This window comes from Dipodomys ordii, unplaced genomic scaffold (genome assembly GCF_000151885.1).
Source record: "Dipodomys ordii isolate 6190 unplaced genomic scaffold, Dord_2.0 Scaffold88, whole genome shotgun sequence".
NCBI lineage: Eukaryota > Metazoa > Chordata > Mammalia > Rodentia > Heteromyidae > Dipodomys > Dipodomys ordii.
In genome coordinates, this window is record NW_012267304.1 from 5,143,791 (window position 1) to 5,165,379 (window position 21,589).

Below are 21,589 nucleotides of genomic sequence, written 5' to 3' on the forward strand. Positions count from 1 at the left end.
AACTTGATCTGAAATCCTTCTTGAACTACAGCTCATTCAAAGAAATCCTAGGAAAGAATATCTATTGCTATTGTCCATGGTCTCCAAAAGGTGAGGACCCCAACTGGCTTACAGGCAACTGGGAGGGGTTTTCAGCAAACTGAGGACATTTGGGAAATTGTACAGAGGCAAATCTTGTTGACAAGATACCAGCTCCTTCAATTAAAGCGAGGAGAATGCCTCCTATTGCTGTTGACCTAACCATGGCCACCAGTCTGTTTCTGATGGGCAGAATGGCTCCTGTTAAGGCACCACTAAGTGATGGAGTTCCAGAGATCTTCTTTTCCTCTGACTTGAACCATAATACAGTCAATCATGGAGAACAAACCACCTCAAATTTCAAAGCTACCTCTCAACTAGGAAGCCCTGGTTTTAATAGCTGTCAAACTCACTCATATTCTGTGGTTCACTCCCACAAGAGAATTTCGAAAACCTTTGCTAGCTTGGAAGATGCCGCCACCTATGGTACCTACCATTGTAAAGGCCCCACCACAGTCATCCACAATTCTCCAAGGTCACCGCTTTTGGGCATATTCCTCTACCTTGACTCCAAACACAGGTCTACCCTCTCATTTTTAAACAGTAGGATTTTTCCTAGAGAGCCTCAGCTATCTGGGATTGCCCTGAGGTTGTAAATGGGACTCAGATTGAATCTGTTTTTAGTGTTGGAATAGTTTACATCTCAGTACCCCTTTTCCCAATGCTCATCAGATCAGTTACTGTGGATACTGATAGATTCTGAACTAAGATTTGGCTTGTGTCATATGATATTTTCAAAAGTTTCACCATTGAGGAAGTTGCTTTGTTGGTTAGGTTTGGACTTATTGCTGAGTAATATGTTTGGAAGGTTACCTTGGGACTATACAACCTTAGTTTGTGTCAAGGGAGAGAAAGCAATACATGATGATTCTGCAGATTGCCACTTGTCAGGGTCCTACATTGCATTCATCTATATTCTTTCCTTAAGGCATGGCGAAGAAGGAAGTTTTCAAGTCAATTACAGGATTTTCTTCCATTTCAAATGCACAGAGAAAGCTACCTTCCTCCTCACATATACGCAAGTCTCCCAAATGTGCTTGAAGAAGGTTTGTGGAGCAGAACTGCTTCTACTTATTTATTTTCTTCATCCTGGGCTGCTGTGCTTTCTGTAGACAAGTCTTTGGATGTGTATCATTTCCAGATAAAAGGAAGGCTAGAGACTAAGATAACTATTTCCATTCTGAGAACCATGGCAAACTGTACTCAGCAGAAGAATGGGGACACATCTTTTGGGGCCTGTTTTTGTCAGGCCACCCAGTCCTAATGAAAGCCAAGGGAGCAATCTTCTATGCTATGTATTGGGCAAGAGCAATTCCACACAAAGAGCAATAGAACATCACAGAAAAGGTTTGGGCATAGTATATAGGAGCTGTGCAATTGATAATGATGAAGTAGAAGTCCTTTGTTTTTATTACAAAGATAGACTCCTTATGGAAAAGGGGAAAAAATCAAACATTACAGAAAGCAATAAAGGCAACAATAAAACTGGCTGATGATTCTAGTTAAGATGTTAGTATAATTTCTAATTAGTTTCATTTTTCAGAAATAATATGATTATTCTGTATATGCTACCTTGGCATATTTTAAAAGTTAATAGATCATAATTGTTTTTCCCCATCTTAATAAATATTCCTTTAAATCTTATTTCAAATGACAGTAGAGATATTGCTTGACTTGGATTAATACAGTATAATGTGTTGAAACAGCGCCCTGATCATTCAATATCTTGTTTATTGGCTACATGTATTTTGAAGGTTATCTAGTAATGTACCAGAAGTAGGTGGCACTGGCTCTCCTTGTGCTTGTTACTTGCTTTATGATCTCAAGTGAGGCTAAAAGCTTCAGCCTCTACTTCATTTGAAAAGGAGTCTATTAATAGTAACTATTTCCTTGAATGGTTGTGACAATTAGATGAGATGACCCATGTAAATCTCATAGCATGGAAGCTGATATATATGCGAAGCACTTAGTGAGTGTGGATAATGAGTAGCATTATCCTTTTCTTCCTAATTCACCATCTCTGTATATCACCATTATAAGTTCAGAATGAAATTGTTTTCATTAATTCACATAAGGAAATTTTCAGAATTAAGGTCATTTTTATATAGGTAACCTCTCACCCTTTGAGTACCTTCTAGATAAAAGCTTTTGCCAACATCCTGAACTTTAAAAGGGGAAAGATATGCTCTGGAACCTCATTTGATCCAGAATAAGGAAGTAGGAAGCCACTGGCTAGAATCAGGAACTGTCTTTGTACTACTGTTACTCTTGTCTGATTTTTCTTACTTTTTCATTTTATGTGTTTCAGCTTTTATTCTGAATTTTTTCAGATGTATAGAAAAGTAAACATGAAGACATATGATCTCACCTAGATTCAACATTTGTCTTTTTTTCTCTTTTTTATGTGCTAATATCAGGATGGTCTCCTGGTTTTCTTGTTCATGGCTTGGGCTCTACCACTTGAACAATGCTTCCATTCTGGCTTTTTGCTCATTAATTAGAGATGCAACCCCATTAACTTCTGTACAGGTTGACTTTTCTTTGGCGGGGGGGAGGGTCTGGTTTCTGGTTGTGGGGCCTGAACTCTGCGTCTGGGCACTGTCCCTCAGCTCTTCAGCTCAAAGCTAGCACGCTACCACTAGAGCCACAGCGCCACTTCCGGCTTTTTTTTTTCTGCTTATGTGGTGATGAGGAATCGAACCCAGGGCCTCGAGCATGCAAGGCAAGCGCTCTACCACTGAACCACCTTCCCAGCCCCAGGTTGACTTTTGAATCTCTATTTTCCAGATCTCAGTCTGATGAGAAACTAGGCTCATAGGTATGAGCTACATGGCTAGTTGTCATGCTTTCTGATCTGTGAGTTCTGAAGTGTAAAGTATAAATTGTATTTTTTATCATGTGACATGATTATGCTGTCACAAGAAAAGTATGCTCTTAGGACATGAACTTAAAAACAACATCAGTGCAGAAAGATCCTGGACTCCAGGATGATAGAAGTAGAGCTATTTTATTTATAATATAAATTACAGAAAGTAAATCTTAACATAACTGGCCAATGGGAAAAGAGTAGATTCTGATAATGCATCAACATGATAATGGACAAATAGTATATGATATGTTCATAAGATTAAATATTATATAACAATGAAATACAGATGAAGAAGAACTATATATATTAACATGGATCTTTAGAAGAAGCCATGATGGATAAAGAGTATAATTTATGGAAGATGCACTATGTATATATTTACACTACTACACATTTAATGGGATAAACATAACACTATATATGGGTTATGAATACATATGAATGTAATAAATATATAAAATGTGAACAGAAAGGAAATATTTTTAGAATTGAGGTTCTTTCTGGTAGGGGTGGGGCAGATGAATACTATTCAGAAAGGGCTTCAACTGAGTCAATGTTAAAATTGATTAAAATAGGATGTGAAACACACGAGTACATATTATATTACTTTTTATATTTTTTCATCTGTTTGAAAATTTCACGATAAAATGGACTAGGGTGAGAAAGCGTTGTTTAGATGACTTAAAACAATACTCAGTGGATGTGAAAGCTAACATTGGGGACTGGGAGAATTTATTGTCTTGATTTTCATGTATATTTTGAATAGTATCATATACTAAAGTTTCTTTTATAGTATAAAGTTCTCTGAGTTTTTTTTTAAAGAAGCTGTTTTGTCATTATTTTAGAGATTACAACACACATACAAGTGAATTTTATTAAAATACAGCACATTTCTTATATCCGTAAAAATTAATCCTATGTAAATAGTACTGAAAATCAACTAAAATGAATTAAAATTTACAGAGTTGTTAGAGGGTTTCAATCAAAATACGAAAACTATACAGTACAATAGCCAATTAACATTTGAAAGAAGTAAAATATTTGAGTTCACTTTTTAAAAAGTGCTGCCTAAATATTGACTAAAAGAATGGAGCTGAACCCAACAGTTCTTTGAGTTTTAACATGCGTGTGGATTATATGACGAGCACCACATTTTATCACTTCTTAAAATTCCTCATACATATAGCCACATCCCAAAAACCTGGCATCCACATATCAGTTCTTCTCTGAAGTTTTGTTATTCTGAGAATATAAATGGAACATTACTTCATGTGTCTTTTTGAGATTGGTTTTGTACATGCAGCATAATACCTTTGAGATTTGTCTATGTGGTTAGATGAAGCAGTTGTCTAAACCTTTATGTTGCTGGTGATTTTCCATAGTATGTGTGTACCACAGTTGTATATTCATTCATGAGAGGAAAGGACATATGGACTTACAGTTGTATTCCACATTTTAGCTATTATGAATGGAGTTACTGTACACATTTGTGTACAGTTTTGGGGGAAATACAATTTTTCATTCCAGGAGGTAAACCTCCAGGAGTAGAAGACACTGCCAGATTCCTCTAAATTGCTCTTAGATTTTATACTTCCACTGAAAATGTATGAGAGTTTCAGTATCTCTATAGCCTTCTTGGCCATTTCTAGTGTGACTATTTCATTTTAGCAATTCTATTGGTAGGTAAGGAATGACTTCTGATTGTGTTTTAGTTTGCATTCCCGCCCCACTTTTTGGTGGTGGTAGTGCTAGGAATTGAACACAGTGCTGTGTACATGTGGCAAGCACTGAGCTACAACCCACAGTCCCATATTTCTATTTTAAATTGATTTTTTTAATTGTTGAGTTTGAAGATTAAACTGTACACATTTTCTCTCGCTTTATTTATCTTTACAAGCATTTTTCAGATTAAGTTTTAAATTTTGATTGTTTATTGTATTTTTCTGTATGCATTTTTTATGTTATGTCGAAGAATTGCTTTCCTAAGATTGAAGATTTTTCTCCTAAAATTGTATAGCTTTACATTTTTATTTAGATTTATGACAGCCTTTATATAAAGTGTGAGGTTTAGCTTATGTGTGTACACTATATTATATATGGATATCTAATTTCTACAATATCATTTACACTGTTGTCTAATAACCCTATCAGTGTTGGTTCTGTTCCATTGAATGATGTGTCAATTCTTGGCCAAGACCACATTACTTTGCTCATTGTATCTTTACAGTAAGCATTAAAATCAGGTAGTATGATTTTTTCATCTATCTTCTTTTCAAAATTAATTCAGCTACTCCTATTTCTTGCCCTCCCATATACACTTTAGATTCAGTTTATCTCTGTAGAAAAAATTAAATTGTTCTGAGTCTATAGATTATATTCATGAGAATTGATATCTTTATTTGAAGTTACATGTTCTTACTGACTAAGCCAACTGAGCACAGTAGCATATATAAAACTAAAATGACTTACAGGAAATATTTGAGAGTAGTAATGGCAGTTTTGTATTCTTCTGTGTGATGATCAGTTAGGTATATCCCTAAGAGGTGGTAGAAGAAAAGCTGAGGAAAACAAAGTTGGTTATACTCACAGGGATCTGGAACTCTAAGCAGGGTTATATGGGAAAGACATCAAGATGGGAAAGACTGGATGCAGAAGGGGAAGGTTTAGGCCACTATCCTTATTGAAGCTTCCATGGGAGAGAAGTAGGGCTGGGTAAAGAGTTCATACTTGTCTAGTTTGATTTATTTCCATAGGCTCTAAACTGAGGGAGATATTCCTAGTTACCTGGTACCTGCCTTTGAGATGACTAATGTAGAGGAGTATTGCCTTTTTAGTGTAAGCGTTGTCAGGTGGAGGAATCCTGGCTGTGGGCTTGTTAGTTTGCATATAAATAGCACAACTCTGACTTAGCCTTTGCTATCTATGAGTAGCCCTTTGGGGAAGAGCACACTTCTACAGTCTGAAAGGCTAGCAAGTCTACTTAAAGCCTTTTTCTCCCATCTCTGCCCCTCCCATCCCTTTTTTTCCCCTCCCCTTTCCCTTCCTCTCTCCTTTTTAAGTTTGTCTCTCTGGCATGATTCCTTTGTTATGCTTTTTCTTTTGTTCCTTTCATTCATTTTCCTTCTTCCCTCCTTCCCTTATTATCTGTGATCTTGGTTTTCATACCAAATGAAGATCATTGTAATAAAAAATGGTGAGAATTGAATGAGATGATACATTTGAATATCCTGCCCAGTGATTTGTATGTAGAAATGTTCATTATGTGTTAGATTTTTTTGAATGTGGTCGGGCTGAGGACTTGTTGATGCTAAGCAAACATTGTACCATTTGAGCCACAACCCTCAACCTTTTGTTAGGTATTTTGTAATGACTAATATACAAGACCTCCTTGCATATGAAAGACAGTCATTCTACCCTTTGGCATATATGGAGCTGGCATAATTGAATTTTGAGAACTCAGAAATAAGCTTGACTTTTCTTTTTTTGTTGGGGGGCAGTAACTAAGTTTGAATTCAGGGTCTTGTATTTGCTACGCTGTACCACTTGAGCTATATCTCCTGCTCTTTTTTGTCCAGGCTGGACAAAAAGTTAGCAATATCCCATAATTACAGAATTGTGATCCTGCTTTCTGAATAGCTGGGGTTGCAGGCATGAGTACTATGCGTAGGCCAAGTGTTGCCTTTATGTAGGAATTTTCTTTTTCTTTTTCTTTTTGTGAGTCCTGGGGCTTGAACTCAGGGCCTGGACACTGTCCCTGAGCTTCTTTTTGCTCACAGCTAACATTCTACCACTTGAGCCACACTGCCACTTCTAGCTTTTTCTGTTTATGTGGAATTGAACCCAGTGCTTCATGCATGCTAGCAAAGCACTCTACTACCAGCAAAGAATTTTCTTGTTTTTAATGTTGATACTGATTTTATCCTCTTTATCATTGCTATTGGACTATGAGAAAAGTGTCTTTTTTATAATATAGTTTGCTTCCTTTCTTATTAGAATTGTTTTTCGGAAAATTTCTTGCTTTGGCCAGGTGCCTTGGCCCTTGTTAATTATATTTTAGTTACATCCTTTTCCTGCTGCACTTTAAGACATCCTGTTAGACACTCCTTAAATTTTAATTATACGCTATTCATTAAACCACATCATTTTGCAGATTGTGAACCTGAGCTCAGCCAGTCAGAGCAGAGAGCAGGGCTTGCAGGGTTAGGGATAAAAAAAGAGCAGCCTCCTTGCTCTGTGTGCTTGCTTGCCAGATTTTTAGCTGATGGTTCACCCTTCTGCAAAAGTAAACCTCGCCTTGTTGAGCTCGTTTTGAGTTGATATACTAATTCCTATGCAACACCTCAACATCCTGAACTAGTTCTAATAGGATCAATTCCACCATCTGCAAGATGTAACTTTTAGTACCCAAATATCTAATTGGCCTTGTGAAAATTCCAACATTCCTTTGAGGTTAATGGCAAAGTTTGGCACCAGAATCCAGCTTCACCTTGGATATCCATGTAATTATTTTTCTCTCCCAGGCTTACTGTTGATGCAGTCACTAGCATAGAGAAGGGTCCAGAGTCAGGGTTAGGTTAGCCTCTACTTCACCTTATGCTTGCAATCCTTACTGGGTACACCCTTGAATGAACTTCCAGAAACTGTGCAGTAACCTTAGGTAGCAGAGTGACATTCTTCGTTATGCCTTCTCATTACTTTCTTTTGTGTGAGTGGGTCCTGGGGCTTGAACTGTGGCCTGGGAGCTGTCCCTGAGCTATTTTGCTCAAGGGTAGTGTTCTACCACTTGAACCACAGCACCTTTTTCTGAGTTGTTTTAGTGGAAATAAGACTGGGACAGCCGGGTACCAGTGCTCACACCTGTAATCCTAGCTACTCAGGAGGCTGAGAGGATCATGGTTCAAAGCCAGCCCAGGCACGAAAGTTCGTGAGACTCCTATCTCCAATAAACCACTAGAAAACCAGAAGTGGCACTGTAGCTCAAGTGGTAGAGCGCTTGCCTTGAACTGAAGAGCTGAGGGACATTGCCCAAGCCCAGAGTTCAAACCCCATGACCGACCCCCCCCAAAAAAAACAAAACTGGGACAGGGAATTCAGGAGGAGGTGGGGAGAACCTGCAATTAAAAGGATCAGCAAAAGATCATCAGTGTTTTGCTATCTGAGGACAAGGAGAGTGACTCAGCTATAAGGCAGAAGGAGGGATGTAAGAGTTTGAGGCCTGGAATCTGCTAAGATTGGGGAAGATCTTGGAAATTTTGTGATAATTACTTTTCTGAACTAGATTTCCTTATCAACAAAGTGAGAAGAGTCTTTCTACCTGTTTTGAATGATTTCTGTAAAAATTAATTGAGCTAGTTCATATGAAGCAATTAATTAGATACTGTCCTTGAATATATTAAGTACACAGTATCACCATTTTAGAGGCCTTGGTGATAAAGAATAGCTGGAACAAACACACTGGGGAATATCAAATGCAGCCTTGGGGCTTCTGGGCTGGTTTCTGGGGAGTCTTTGTATAATGTCTTAGTCTTACAAAAGAGGACTATATCGCCTGCCTTCTTCATCAGGGCATGTCCTTTTCTGCTAGGACTTCTGTGTATCAGAGGATTGAAGAGGGAGGGAAGGAGAGAGATAAAGAGAGAGAGAGAGAGAGAGAGAGAGAGAGAGAGAGCGCATTATGTGAGGCACCATGTCTTCAGTATTGTATATCATGTGAGAGGCAGGTTGACTTTGTCCTAAACCATCAAATCAGCTTTTCTTCAACTGGAACAAAACTATCATTCTTTCTGTCTCCATCAATAATAAAGACCAATTTGCTTTGAATGATGAAGAAAGCTGCTTAAATCCCTCCTCTAATTTCTCAGAAGTAGACTGTGTTCCTGAGTGAATAGCTCTCGACTTATGATGGGTTTTTAGTAGTCTGATATTGGATCTAGGAAATAGTATCACTACGTAATGATCTTCACCTTCTTTTCCCTCACCCCATGCTGGGAATGGAACTCAGGACCTTATGCATGCTAGGCAAGTTCTCTACCACTGAACCATGTCTTAAGCTTTCTTTTGCTTTTATGCTACAGAGCCCATTATATAAAACAGACCCAAGAAAGCCTGGAGGGGTGCAAGATGGCCCTATCACCAGCAGCAATTCTTGCTAGCATATCTGGCCTGTGGGGAAACAAGGTTCACAAAACTCTGAAGCCCTTTTCTGTCCAGTGCTTTGTCTGAGAAGAGGACTGGCTGAAGCTTTGTAAATGGGCAAGGGTAATCTAAGAAACTGGATTCTGCAGTGACAAAGGAGCATCGAAGTTCTGTATTACCGTTTACTAATGCATTAGCTGTTGAAGCTGCTGATTGGGTTTGCCTGAGCGTTTAGGGAGCACAGAACTTGTTATGCAATGAGGTGCTGTAACTAACTTGTGTTCAGGAAGTGTTCTGGGCTATCTGAAGCAGTGACAGGGCTCTTTAGAACATTTCAGTGAATTCATACGATGCTGCTTTGAATTGACTTGGCATGTGTGCAAACTCTAAGACTGTTTTTCAGACAGTCACATGGATACATAGCTCTTTCCCATATGGTCTGGCTTAACCTGCATTTCTGCTATATTTACATCAGAGTCTGAGCATGATATGTGAACCTGATCTCCTTTTATCTTCTAGGTTACAGATGCACATGTTGAATGGAGCTCTTCTGGCACTGCTGTTTCCTGTGGTAAACACCCGGCTGGTGAGTAGCTTCCTCTAGAATCTTATCAGTGACATCTAAAACAGGATTTTCTCACCCCTTTTGTGGTCCAGTGATTCTTAGCCCAAATGCAAACATGACTATTTGCATATGTTAGTGTGTTTTTATATTTTGATGACCCAGTCTCCTTTGAGTACAGGCAAGCTCAGTGGTGGAATTCTGGGGCTGCAATTAAGGTTTAGATCAGAGCTAGTATAGATCAAAGAAATCTTCAGAAGCTCTTGGAGAAGTTTGGTAGGAAGAAAATAGACTGAGGTCCTATAGTAGAGACTTTCAGATGTTTATGCTTAGGATAATCTGGCAGCAGGCTCAAAAGCTGTTTACTTTCCCAAGGGTACCTTTGAGCATGGGCCATACATCCACTCACACCCTATGGCAGCAGGGAGAATCCTACTGTGGTAGAGTGCAGGTGATAAACCAGCTTCCTGAGAAGTTGGCTTTAGAAGCTTGAGGTGGTGAGTTCTCACACTCCTCTATTTGGGGCTGAGGAAATATAAACAGGCCACTTTAGAAAGCTCAGGGAAAGAAATCAACTCTAACTACAGCTTTCTGCTTCAGTGACTTAAATGTGCCTCATACACAAAGTTCATAGCTTAGCTCTCGAAATGGCAATCTTTTTCATTACATGGCATTTTATCCTTTGTAAGGTCATTTCATATAACAGGTATGTATTAGGGCTGCTTGTTTTACACAGGGGGAAAAAACCCAATACCACTGTTTGGGGAATCATGGCAATTCTAAGTGGTAGACACGACTAGAGCCTGGGCCTCTTGATGCCAAAATGACAACTATGCATTGCTCCTTCTGAAGGATGTATTCATGTCCTCCCCTACATACACCAGCCACGTCCTCATAGCAGTTGTACTTCTATAGATTCATGTGCCTTGGCAGTAGGAATGAAAAGAGAAAGCATTTATATGGAGCAGTGATTTTGAACCCTCAGTAGACTTCAAACAACTAATTTGCTTCACTGGGAGTATGGCTCAGAAGTAGATCATTTGCGTAGCATGCCCAAAGTCCATCCTCAGCACCACAAAGAGAAAAAAAACCCAGAGGCTTGCCAAATCCCAAACTTGGAGGGTTTGATTGGTATGGTGTGGGATGATGACAGAATGAACATTTGTAACCATGTGGTGCCATGGGGGAGGGGGTTAGGATTGCTGCTGGATAATCAGTGTGTCAGGCACTAATAACTGTTACTTTAAGTATGTAACTTCAAGTGTGGCCCAAGGATGGTAACGTGGGTACTACTTGCTAGAAATGCATTATTTCAGGCCCCATACTCCCTGTGTATGGTAATTTGGATTTCCAGGTTTAGGTTACAAGGCCTGGAAACTTCTATCCCAGAGCCTTTGGTCCTACCTTCTAGGTAGACCATTGTCAGGTTGAAAAGAGAAGGACATGCTGTCCCTGTCTTAATAGGCAGGATGTGTTCTGGCCAATGTTCCTCTGAGGACTGGCATCACCAGTCACAGGCTGTTACTATAGGCCCCAGTGCTCTTCATTCTACATCCTGTATAATGTGACCTGCATGAATTTTCCTGCTGAACTGCAGAATGAAAACCACCTTAGGGCTGGTAGGTCCAGCTCCAGGGTAGAGAGCATGCATAGCATGTACAAAGGCCTGGAATCCATCCCTAGCACAAAACAAATGGACAAACTTACAAGCACTCTTGCCTTGATCTCAGAGCAGCAGGGGTAATATACCACAGAATGGTGCAAATAACTCCCAATTGACTGAATAAATCTCCACTTAAAAAAAAAACTGGCTAATTTCACACAGCTCAGCAGTATTTCTTACTGGCTCAGGGCTGTGAAGCATTGTCCGAGCAGACATGAATCCTTTCTTGCCTGGGGAGGCAACCTGCTATTTGTGCTATCACTCCACTCACTTTGTTCCCATTTACTCAGCAGAGAGTACAGCTGCTTTCTTCATTTTCAGCAGCCCTATCAGATTCAAGGTAAGGGGGCCTAGCAGAAAACCACTTCCTGGACTGGCCAATGATTAAGAATATGATTGCTTCCAGCCTAGAACTCTGACAGAACAGACTCTGCCATTGGTTGAGGAGGATACAGTTCCTCTGGACAGTCTGCCTTCTCTCCTCTATTACTGTGAACCTTTCCCCCCAGTGAAAGCCAAGTAACTTTCTCCTTAATAGCCATTGAGCATAGAAGTAGGAGTTAAGATTCCAGTTGTACAAATACAAAAAATAAAGGCCCCAGGGGGTGTGGTCTCATACCTTAGTCATTTAGGGAGCTGATGGTTACATTTTCATATCTCCCTGGATCTACTGGTGTTTTCTTAGGCCCTGGGTCTTTAATGGCAGTGGCAACATCATCAGTTGCCACTTCGTTTTTATGTATCCCAGACTAGCATGAACTCACATGATTCTCCTGTGTCAGTCACCCGAGTGTTGGGATTATAGGTATGCCCACCATGTTTAGCTCAGCTGTTACTTCTTGAATGTTTATTTTGTACCAGATGCTGTTAAATATTTTATAGATGATTTTACTTAATAATAATAAACTTCTGAAGCAAGGTACAGCAGTGCTTAATATCTCTAAGACAATCGACTATATGAGAGGATTGCCTTCCCCTGAAACCTCTCTCTTTGATAGAGATAGCCTACTTACTGCCTCCTCCCCAACATCTGTCTGCATACACACCTTGGTGTTATTTATTGTGTGGTCAGTTTTCTCTCTCAAAAGAATACTTATCACATTATATTAGAGCACATTTAATAGCTTCTTTTAAACTTAATCCCCTCTTTGAAAACCCTATCTCCAAAAGCATTCATATTGGGAATAGGACTTGAGCACTGAATTTAGAGGTTCCTTAAGCATCTGTACTACTTCATAGAGAACATGGTTTCTCTCTTGCTACCCTAGATTGCTTTCTTTCCTTTCTTGATGAGCTCAGGTTTACTTAAAATGAGACAGGGAAGATTGGCACTTTTTTTAATCTCATGATCCAATTAAGCAAGAAGGCAGCTTTTGAATTTTTTTTGGCCTTCCTTCTTGGCTCTTTACCTTTTTAATCCTTTTTTTTCCTAATTAGTAGTAAGGAAGCCAGAAAAATAAAACTAATTAGTTGGTGTGCTAGTTCCACCAGCATACATAAACTTCACACATACACTCGGATACGCAAAAACAGTTAAAGGAGTTAGAGAATTTGCTACAGTTAGCTAAAAGACTTGGAGTCATTGCTGAATTTCCATATGTGTTTTTTTTTGCCCTATGACCCATTACCACTGAAATTTGCAGACCAGCTAGAAAATACCCAGGTTTCAGTTTCTCCTTGTTCTATGTGTTAAAACTAACACCCTAGGTTGAAGAAGACCCATGTATTCTATGGCCCTAGTGTTACAAATGTCCTTTACAGTCAGGATGCCTGAGGCCTCTTTCTACTGAAGTGTCTTCAACGTCATTTCCAATGTTGGGTCCTTTTCTTAGTTGGAAGGAAAGGAGAATAAACACAATACAGGTCCATTGATTATTAAATTAGTAGAGAGCTCAACAAATATATAATTGACTCAAGTGAGTTGCTGAAGAAGCCTGGGTGGATGAGCCTTGAACCTAAGTCTCCTGTGACATCAAAGCCCTTTTCTTCTTTCATGACAGAGCCATGGGAGCTTGTATGCCATTTGTAGATTCCCTCTCTAAGTACTGGCTCATAGGCTCCTAGAGTAGCTGCAGAAAACTACATAACAACATATTTTGTTTTTCTGAGGCAAACAATGGATCCAAAGGCCTCACATATGTTAGGCAAGTGATTTATTACTTAGCTACAGCTCCACCCCCACAAATATATAATTTTGTATACAGTCTCAGGATTGACACAGATTATCTCCCTTCCTTTTTACTTTGCTTGTTGTAAGCCTATCTATGGACTGGAAATTAAGGTCTGCATAATCAGGCTGTCAATAGTTCATAGCTTCCAAAGCAGATGTACAGTATACTCTGAGTTCATTGTTATAGTCATGAGGTTTTCGTCCAGATGGTTATATTGAGTTTCATATCGGTGCATTTGACTGTGCAAAAAATACAAGTATAGGGGCTGGGAAGGTGGCTCAGTGGTAGAGCGCTTGCCTTGCGTGCATGAGGCCCTGGGTTTGATTCCTCAGCACCACATAAGCAAAAAGAAAAAATCCGGAAGTGGTACTGTGGCTCAAGTGGTAGAGCACTAGCCTTGAGCTGAAGAGCCGAGGGACAGCGCCCAGGCCGAGTTCAGGCCCCACGTCCTGACCAAAAAAATACATATACATACATACATACATACATACACGCACACATATATATATACACACACATATATACATGCATGTAAATATACATGTGTGTGTATATATGCATATACATCTGGTTATGATGTGTGATGCTGGCCTCATGTTGCCTCCTTCGTCCTGTCATTTTCACCCTTTGTCATCTAACCCTAATAAAGTATTCCAAGAAAGAGAAGAAAGAAGATAGTCTCAGCTCCCTTCTCAGACAGAAGACACTATCCTAGCCTGTATCTATGTTCACAGCCATCTATCTGTCTTCTATTAGAATTATAAGAGGAGTAATAATAATGCTTTTATCAAGCTTCTTTCTTCTTCAAGACTTCAGTATATTATCTCATTATTGAAATTGCCCATTATTGTGTGTCCTTGTTGATCAAATACATTTGTTCCTTTATTCTCCTCTTACCACCCTTCCGTCTTTGCCCAGTTCTTCTTCTCTGTCAGATGGTTCTTTTGAATATCTCAATTTTTTCAGCCCAAATGGAAGAAGTTAGTAATACCTTTGTCATTATTTGGTGTCTGTCTACCATTCAAGAACATTATCTTCATATTCTTGGCCTGCATCTTTGTAATGTACACACCTTGTCCCCATGTGGGCTGCAGGGAAAACTTTGCTGACACCAACACAGATTGGCTTGAGAATCTCACTCCTTGCTAATTGGCACATTGAAATGTGCTAATTGACCTAGAAAAGTTATTTCTGTGGCTGGGAAATTGAGCTATTTTAAAAAGTTATAGTTTGGAGTTTGTACTTGAGCTGGGGACAGAATATCCCTTTGATTTCCTGAGGGTCCTCAAATAGAGAAATTTGGGTTTCAAAAGAGGCCTTAACTTTCTGAAGAACTGACTGAGGCACAATGGTTTTTCTGTCTTCTACAAAGGTCTTGGTGTGTCTGATCAGATGAATGCAGTATGTCTGAAGATACAGGAAGGCTGTGTTGAGAAGTTTGGGGTTTCTAGTCCAAACCAATTTCTAGGGAAATGACAGAATTGCAATGAATTGGAATTCAGTCTTTCTCATACTAAAAGTCACGGTGTTCCCAGCTACTTGTTCTTAATTATTTAGGCTGATATTCAAACACATTTTCAGTCCTGTACTGCTTAAGAATGGGTTGTATTAGGAGAAGTGCATGCGTTCCCACAACTTAAGATGTCCACAGCATCCTGAGGCAATATAATCTAAGGGAATTTATGTTGTGATTTCAGTATGTCACTGTATTAAGCCATATGAACTCTTGTGATCAGTTTTACACAATATCTATTAGCAAATTCTGTTCAAGGTTTATGTATATTTCCACATTTTTATCTTTGCTCCTATCTGCAGATAAAGATGTTCATATTTATTGTCATTTGTTTATTTACATGAAAGTTTCTTAACAGTTGAAAGTTTACTATAAACATTATTTCAGGATACTTTCCCTTTAACCTAAAAGTGGACAATCTGAAATCTCTTTAGACATGAAGACAACTCTTTTCTTCTAGCTGCTTAACATTCCATAGTTTGGCTGGATGTTACATTCAACCTATGTTCTAAGTGCTCTCTTGGGCATCTTAACTATTTGCTTGTGGGTGTTGACTCTTCTGCTTTGAGACTGACACTCTGCAGGGCCTACCATGTAGGAGATGATACATAGTCACAGAAAAGAATCACTAGGCACTGGTGGCTTCTACCTGTAATCCTAGCCCCTCAGGAAGCTCAGATCTGGAGGGAGGATCATGGTTTGAAGCCAGCTGAGACAGAAATGGCCATGAAACTGTCTTCTAAACCAGCAAAAAGCAGGGCTGGAAGAATGCCTCAACAGGTAGAACACAAGTCAAACAAGCAAACTTGAATTCATTCTGTTCTCTCACCAAAATAAAAGGACAACTGAGTTCTTCTGCCATCCTGGATTTCCCTGTTGTTCAGGGAAATTCTAGTGGTCCCTCTTCAATCTGTCCTGGGATTTTGGGTGTGAAGAAGGGATCATAAGGTATTTTTCCAAGTGAATTATTGTTCCAACCACTTAAAATACTGTTGTTTTCTTGACAACAACAAAAGACATAGTAGTGAAAATTTCTGAAATAAAGTATCATCTGTTAAAAAGCTGTTGCTGCCTGGCGCTGGTGGCTCATGCCTGTAATCCTAGCTATTCAGGAGGCTGAGATCTGAGGATGGCGGTTCAAAGCCAGGCTGGGTAGGAAAGTCTGTGAAACTCTTTATCTCCAATAAACCACCAGAAAACCGGAAGTAGCACTGTAGCTCAAGTGGTAGAGCACTAGCCTTGAGCTCAAGAGCTGAGGGACAGCGTTCAGGCCCAGAGTTCAAGCCCCACGACTGGACAAAAAAACCCAACAAAACCTGTTGCCCATTCAAAAGTGGTTATTTTTATACACAGTGAAAAGACAACAAAAAACAGCAGGCTTTTATGCCTTTTACTTTCATGTATAGCTATAAATATGCATGATTTTTATGAAAAATAATATATATTAATAATAAAAACATTTAAAAATAAAGAAGAAGACCTGAAGAAAACCAAAAGCATAGAACAGTACCAACTATTATTATTTTCTACATGTTCTGGAAGGCATTTGTCTCTGCTTGCTATGAGTTGGAAGCTACACTGTCTATGGTTACATGGTCCATCTTCAGTGTATAGCGTGTTATCTTGTATAAGGTACCTGACTTGCTGTCCACATTTGCTTATCTGTATTGAATGGATATAATGTATGCAAAGCACTTAAAACTTTGCCAGTCACATAGACCAGTTACTGCTTTTTGTTTGTCTTTGAGACATATTCTCACTATTTAGCAAGGCTAACCTTGAACTTGGGATTCTCTTTCCTCAGACTCCCAAGTATTGGGGTTTCGGGCATGCACAACCATGCCAGCCTTCACATGCTGTTGCTACTGTTATTACTAATACACCTTAAATAGTTTGAAGAATTTCCTGTTGGTATGCCCTCTTTGATATTCTTTGGCAGAGTCTGGCCCCAGCTCCTTTAGCTGTTGGGTGACATGAAGTGGGCTTTGTTTCTTAATTAACCTTGCTGAGTAAGATTAAAATTCCATGGCAGGTTTTCTTGCCTACACTGACTAATATTGCCCTTGTTTTTTGTGTTTTAGACCTAGCCTGTTTGATTAGGGAACTGGCCAGTCCTTTATCCTCCTTCCTGACCTGAGAATTAGACCTACTTTTGTTTCATTTGCTTCTGGAAGTAAAATGTGCAGACTATTGAGTTTCTCAAGAGGCCCAACCCCCTGAGCCCATTTAGCAAGTGGGAGTAGTGAGTGCCACCTGGCAGCCTGTTTGCCCCTAAGCTGGCTAGTTATTACTAGCAAGTGGCTTGCCTTAGTTCTGGAAAAATGCTCCCTAGGCACCACAAGCCACTATCCCAAGGGATATTTGTTTATGTAATAAAAGTCATGTAGTCTTATCTCAGAGTGATTTCACTCTCTCCAGTCTCTGAACCAGGGGTTCTCAACCTTGACTGCACAAACATATTTATTTCAAAACATATTTATTTCTACAGAGGACTTCAGGCAACTCCACTGTGAACACCTTGCTATAATCCCATCTTGCCTCTGGCTAGGACCTGGGGATTTGAATGAGTTCATATCACCCTACCTTGTAACAGATTGCCAAATAGGATTAGTAATATCTGCTCACTGATGGGTTTTGAAGGAAGATATGGGAGATAAGGGAAGTCTGTCAAAGGGGTAACTTTGTAGAGATAGCTTTGAAAAGTTAATCTCACCACACAAAGAAACTCTTTGACCCTGATCTTTTCCCTCCCTCTCTGTCTTTGAGCTCTCTTTCTGTTTTTTTCTGTTTGTTTGTTTGTTTTGGCCGGTCATGGGGCCTGAACTCTGGGCCTGGGCACTGTCCCTCAGCTCTTCAACTCAAGGCTAGTGCTCTACCACTTGAGCCACAGCGCCACTTCCAGCTTTTTTTCTTTTTGCTTATGTGGTGCTGAGGAATCGAACCCGGGGCCTCATGCATGCAAGGCAAGCACCCTACCACTGAGCCACCTTCCCAGCCCATGAGCTCTCTTTCTGTATTGGAGTTTGAATTCAGGACCTCAACTGCTAATCCTTTTTTTGCTTTTAGATATTTTATTTTGTCCGAGACCACGACTTGAACTGGGTATCTATTGATTTTGCTCATCGGCTGGCACTCTACCATCTGAGCCATGCCTTTAACCCCTGCTTTTATTTTTCAGATAGGGTCTTTTAAATGTAGTCTTGGATGCCTGTCCTTCTATCTCCACTTCTTCACATCCTCCCATCTTCTGCCTTAGTTCTGAATATTCTTCCCTCTTTATTCAGTCACTTTTTGGAAGGGAATTTCAGATTTAATTTACATATTATGAATTTGTTTTAAGGTATACAATTTAGTGAGTTTTACACCCATTAGCACTATTTAATTTTAGAAAATTTTCATTTATTCCCCAAAGAAGTCTTGTATCCCTTAGCAGTCACAGCCTCGTTTCCCTCCTGTCTCCAGCATCCACTGTCTCTAGGAGTTTGCATATTTTTGACATATTTATATAATTGGAGTCCTATACTATGTGGCCTTTTGCATTTGGCTTCTTCTACTGCATCGCTTCAAGTTTCATCCATGTAACATAGGTCAGTACTTCATTCATTTTAAAGGGTGCATTATATTCTTTATATGACGTATAATATTTTGTTTAGCATTCACCTGCTGGTGGTCATTTGAATTATTTCTACCTTTGGTGACTGTGAATAACATTGCCTCATTGAATGTCTCCTTTTAGCTGCATAGCTAGGAGGGGACATGCTAGATGATAATATATGTTTAATGTTTTGAGTAACTGCCCAAGTATTTCTCTATTTTAAGTGATAGCATTTTATATCTGGTTAGCAATCTCTTAGTATTGAAGCTCTACACGTTCTCTTTAGAGTAGCCTTTCTTGAAGGATGGCAATATCACTCTTACTGGCTTTTATTTGTATTTCCCTAGTAACTTCTAAACTTCTGTCCTTGAACACCTGTCCTTGAACAAACAGGTACAGAAATGTACCTGTATTTTGAATGTTGTACCATATCAGTTACATGCTTTTTAATATTTTAACTATTCTATGGGTTTTCTTTTGCATTTTTGTGCTGGTACTAGCACTTAAACTCAGGGCCTGGGTGCTATCCCTTAGCCTTTTTTCTGTACCTCTTGAGCCACAGCCGTTTCCAGTTTTTTGTGGTTAACTAGAGTTAAAAGTCTCATGGACTTTCCTGCTACTACTGGCTTTGAACTGTGAGCCTCTGATCTGATCCTTGCGAATAGGATTCTAGGTGTGAGCCACCTACACCTGGCTTAAATTCATTATTTACTTGTGGACATTCAGTTGTCTCAGTACTATTCTTTGATTTGTTTTGTTTGTTATTGACAGTTCTGGGGCTTGAACTGAGGGCCTGGGCACTGTTCTTGAACTTCTTTTGCTGAAGGTTAGCATTCTACTACCACTTCCAGCACAGGGCCACTTCTGGCCTTTTCTGTTTATGTGGCACTGAGGAATCAAACCCAGGGCTTCATGCATGCTAGACAAGCACTCTACCACTAAACTACATTCCCAGCCTCACTACTATTCTTTGAAACAACTACTGACCTATTAGAAGATCTTGGCATTCTTACTGAAATTAATAAAAAAATTGAAAACATAAATGTTTATTTTTAGACTCCCAGCTGTATGTTGGCACTACACTGTCTTGGTTATTGTAGCTTTCTATAAGTTTTTGTTTTGGTTTGGTTTTTGAAGCAAGGTCTTGCCCAAGCTGCATTCAAACATGAGATACTTGTTTTGGGGGAGAGTGATACTGTTGTGCGGTAAAATTATACCTTAAACCAGATATAACCCAGCCACGAGAAAATAGAGAACCTACATTGAGAGGTTGAATTTTGGAGTCTTTTTTTATTTTAGCACTAGCAGACTGCAGAAGGTCGATTACAAAGCTATGCAGCCCAGAACAGAGCTTGCACCAAGCTTCTAAAGACAAAGGTCACATGTTGGGTGGAGACCAACCCTCAGCAAAGTATTATATATAAACACAGCATCACCAGAGCTATCCTGGGGCTAAACAACAAGATATAGCTACATTTTCTCAAGGCGGGGCCCTCTTGGCCCTACCCATTGAGCCTTGCATCTGCAATTCAGCGGATGGCTTATCTCACATTTTGGCTGTGGAGCTGGGTGGACAGCCGCCTCCCCCCCCATCTCCTGGCTAGGCTTCAGGATGTCTGTGAAACCAGCAGCCCCCAGCACCTGCCTGGGAACTGGATAGCTGTGACTTAGTTAACCCACTACATTCCCCACTGCTGTTATGTAAATGAAATCAAATTTTTGATTTGTCACTTCATCAGCAAGGTTTGAACTTGGCCTCATGCTTACTCAATTGGCAGTCTATTACATGCACCATACCTCCAGCCCTGCTTTTTGCCAGTTATTTTGGAGATAGAGTCTCATGAACTTTTTTACCCAAACTAGCTTTGAACCTCAATCTTCTGGATCTCAGCCTCCTGTGTGCTGGGTTGCAGGTGTATGTTGTACCACACATGGAACGAGAAGGTTTGGAAATATGAGTTTTTTGGTTTTTTTTTTTTTTTGCCTGTCATGGGGCCTGAACTCTGGGCCTGGGTACTGTCCTTCAGCTCTTCAGCTCAAGGCTAGCGCTCTACCACTTGAGCCATAGCAACATTTCTGGCCTTTTCTGCTTATGTGGTGTTGAGGAATCACACCCAGGGCCTCATGAGTACAAGGCAAGTGCTCTACCACTGAGCCACCTTCCCAGCCCCTGGAAATATGAATTCTTGAAGTTTGTTCTCTTTTATCAATATCATTTTGACTGTTCTCGGACCCTTATGTTTTCCTTACCTATTGCAGGTTTGTATTATTAGTTTTTCAAAGCATCCAAGTGGGATTTTGATGGGAGTTACATTGAATACAGATTAATTTGAGTTTTTTTATCTTAACAGTATTAAATTTTCCAATCTACTGTCATAAGATGTCTATCCATTTATTCAGTTCTCTTTTAATTTTCAGTGATGTTTTGTGCTTTTGACAGTACAGGCTGTTCAGCTCTTTTATATTTGTGCCTATGCATTTTATTCTTTTTGATGGTATTGTAAATGAAATTCTTAATTTCATTCTCAGATTATTCCTTGCTATTCTCTAGAAATACAGTTCATTTTCTCTTTTGATCTTGTATCTTGTCACCTTTTAATACTCACTTATTAACTACAATTTTTTTGGTATGCGGGCCTCTAAGTATTTTCTATATAAAAGATTATATCACTTCTGAATAGAGATGATTTTACTTTCTCCCATTAGATCTGGGAAGCATTTCTTTTCTTTTTTCTTTTAATTTTTATTTTTTGTGAACACACTGTACAGAGGGGTTACAATTACATGGGCAGGTTAATGCGTACATTTCTTATCAAGCATTGCAGCCTCCTCCTTTGTTTACCCTTCACATCCCTTCCCAGTCCCCCCCAATCCTCCCCGTCCCCCTCCACCAACATTGTAAAGCTTGTTTTCGACATGACAACTTGTAATTCTCATTGTTGCAACAGGTCCACCTGTATCCTTAAACGACTTGTTTTTCCCCATCTCCTCTACAAGTTATAC

The 21,589-nt window shown here is 39.5% G+C and overlaps 1 protein-coding gene and 1 pseudogene across 4 annotated transcripts in view; one reads left to right on the plus strand and one right to left on the minus strand.

Annotated features, from left to right (window-relative positions):
- The window catches only part of Tmem164 (transmembrane protein 164), a 172,254-nt gene that overhangs the window by 83,932 nt on the left and 66,733 nt on the right, over positions 1-21,589 (plus strand). For all 4 annotated transcript variants that reach the window (XM_013025885.1, XM_013025887.1, XM_013025886.1 and 1 more), the window contains one exon: positions 9,602-9,668. In XM_013025885.1, coding sequence (XP_012881339.1) covers positions 9,602-9,668 — 67 coding nt within the window. The remainder of the gene's footprint in view (positions 1-9,601; positions 9,669-21,589) is intronic.
- Positions 68-4,590, minus strand: LOC105992771 (annotated as a pseudogene).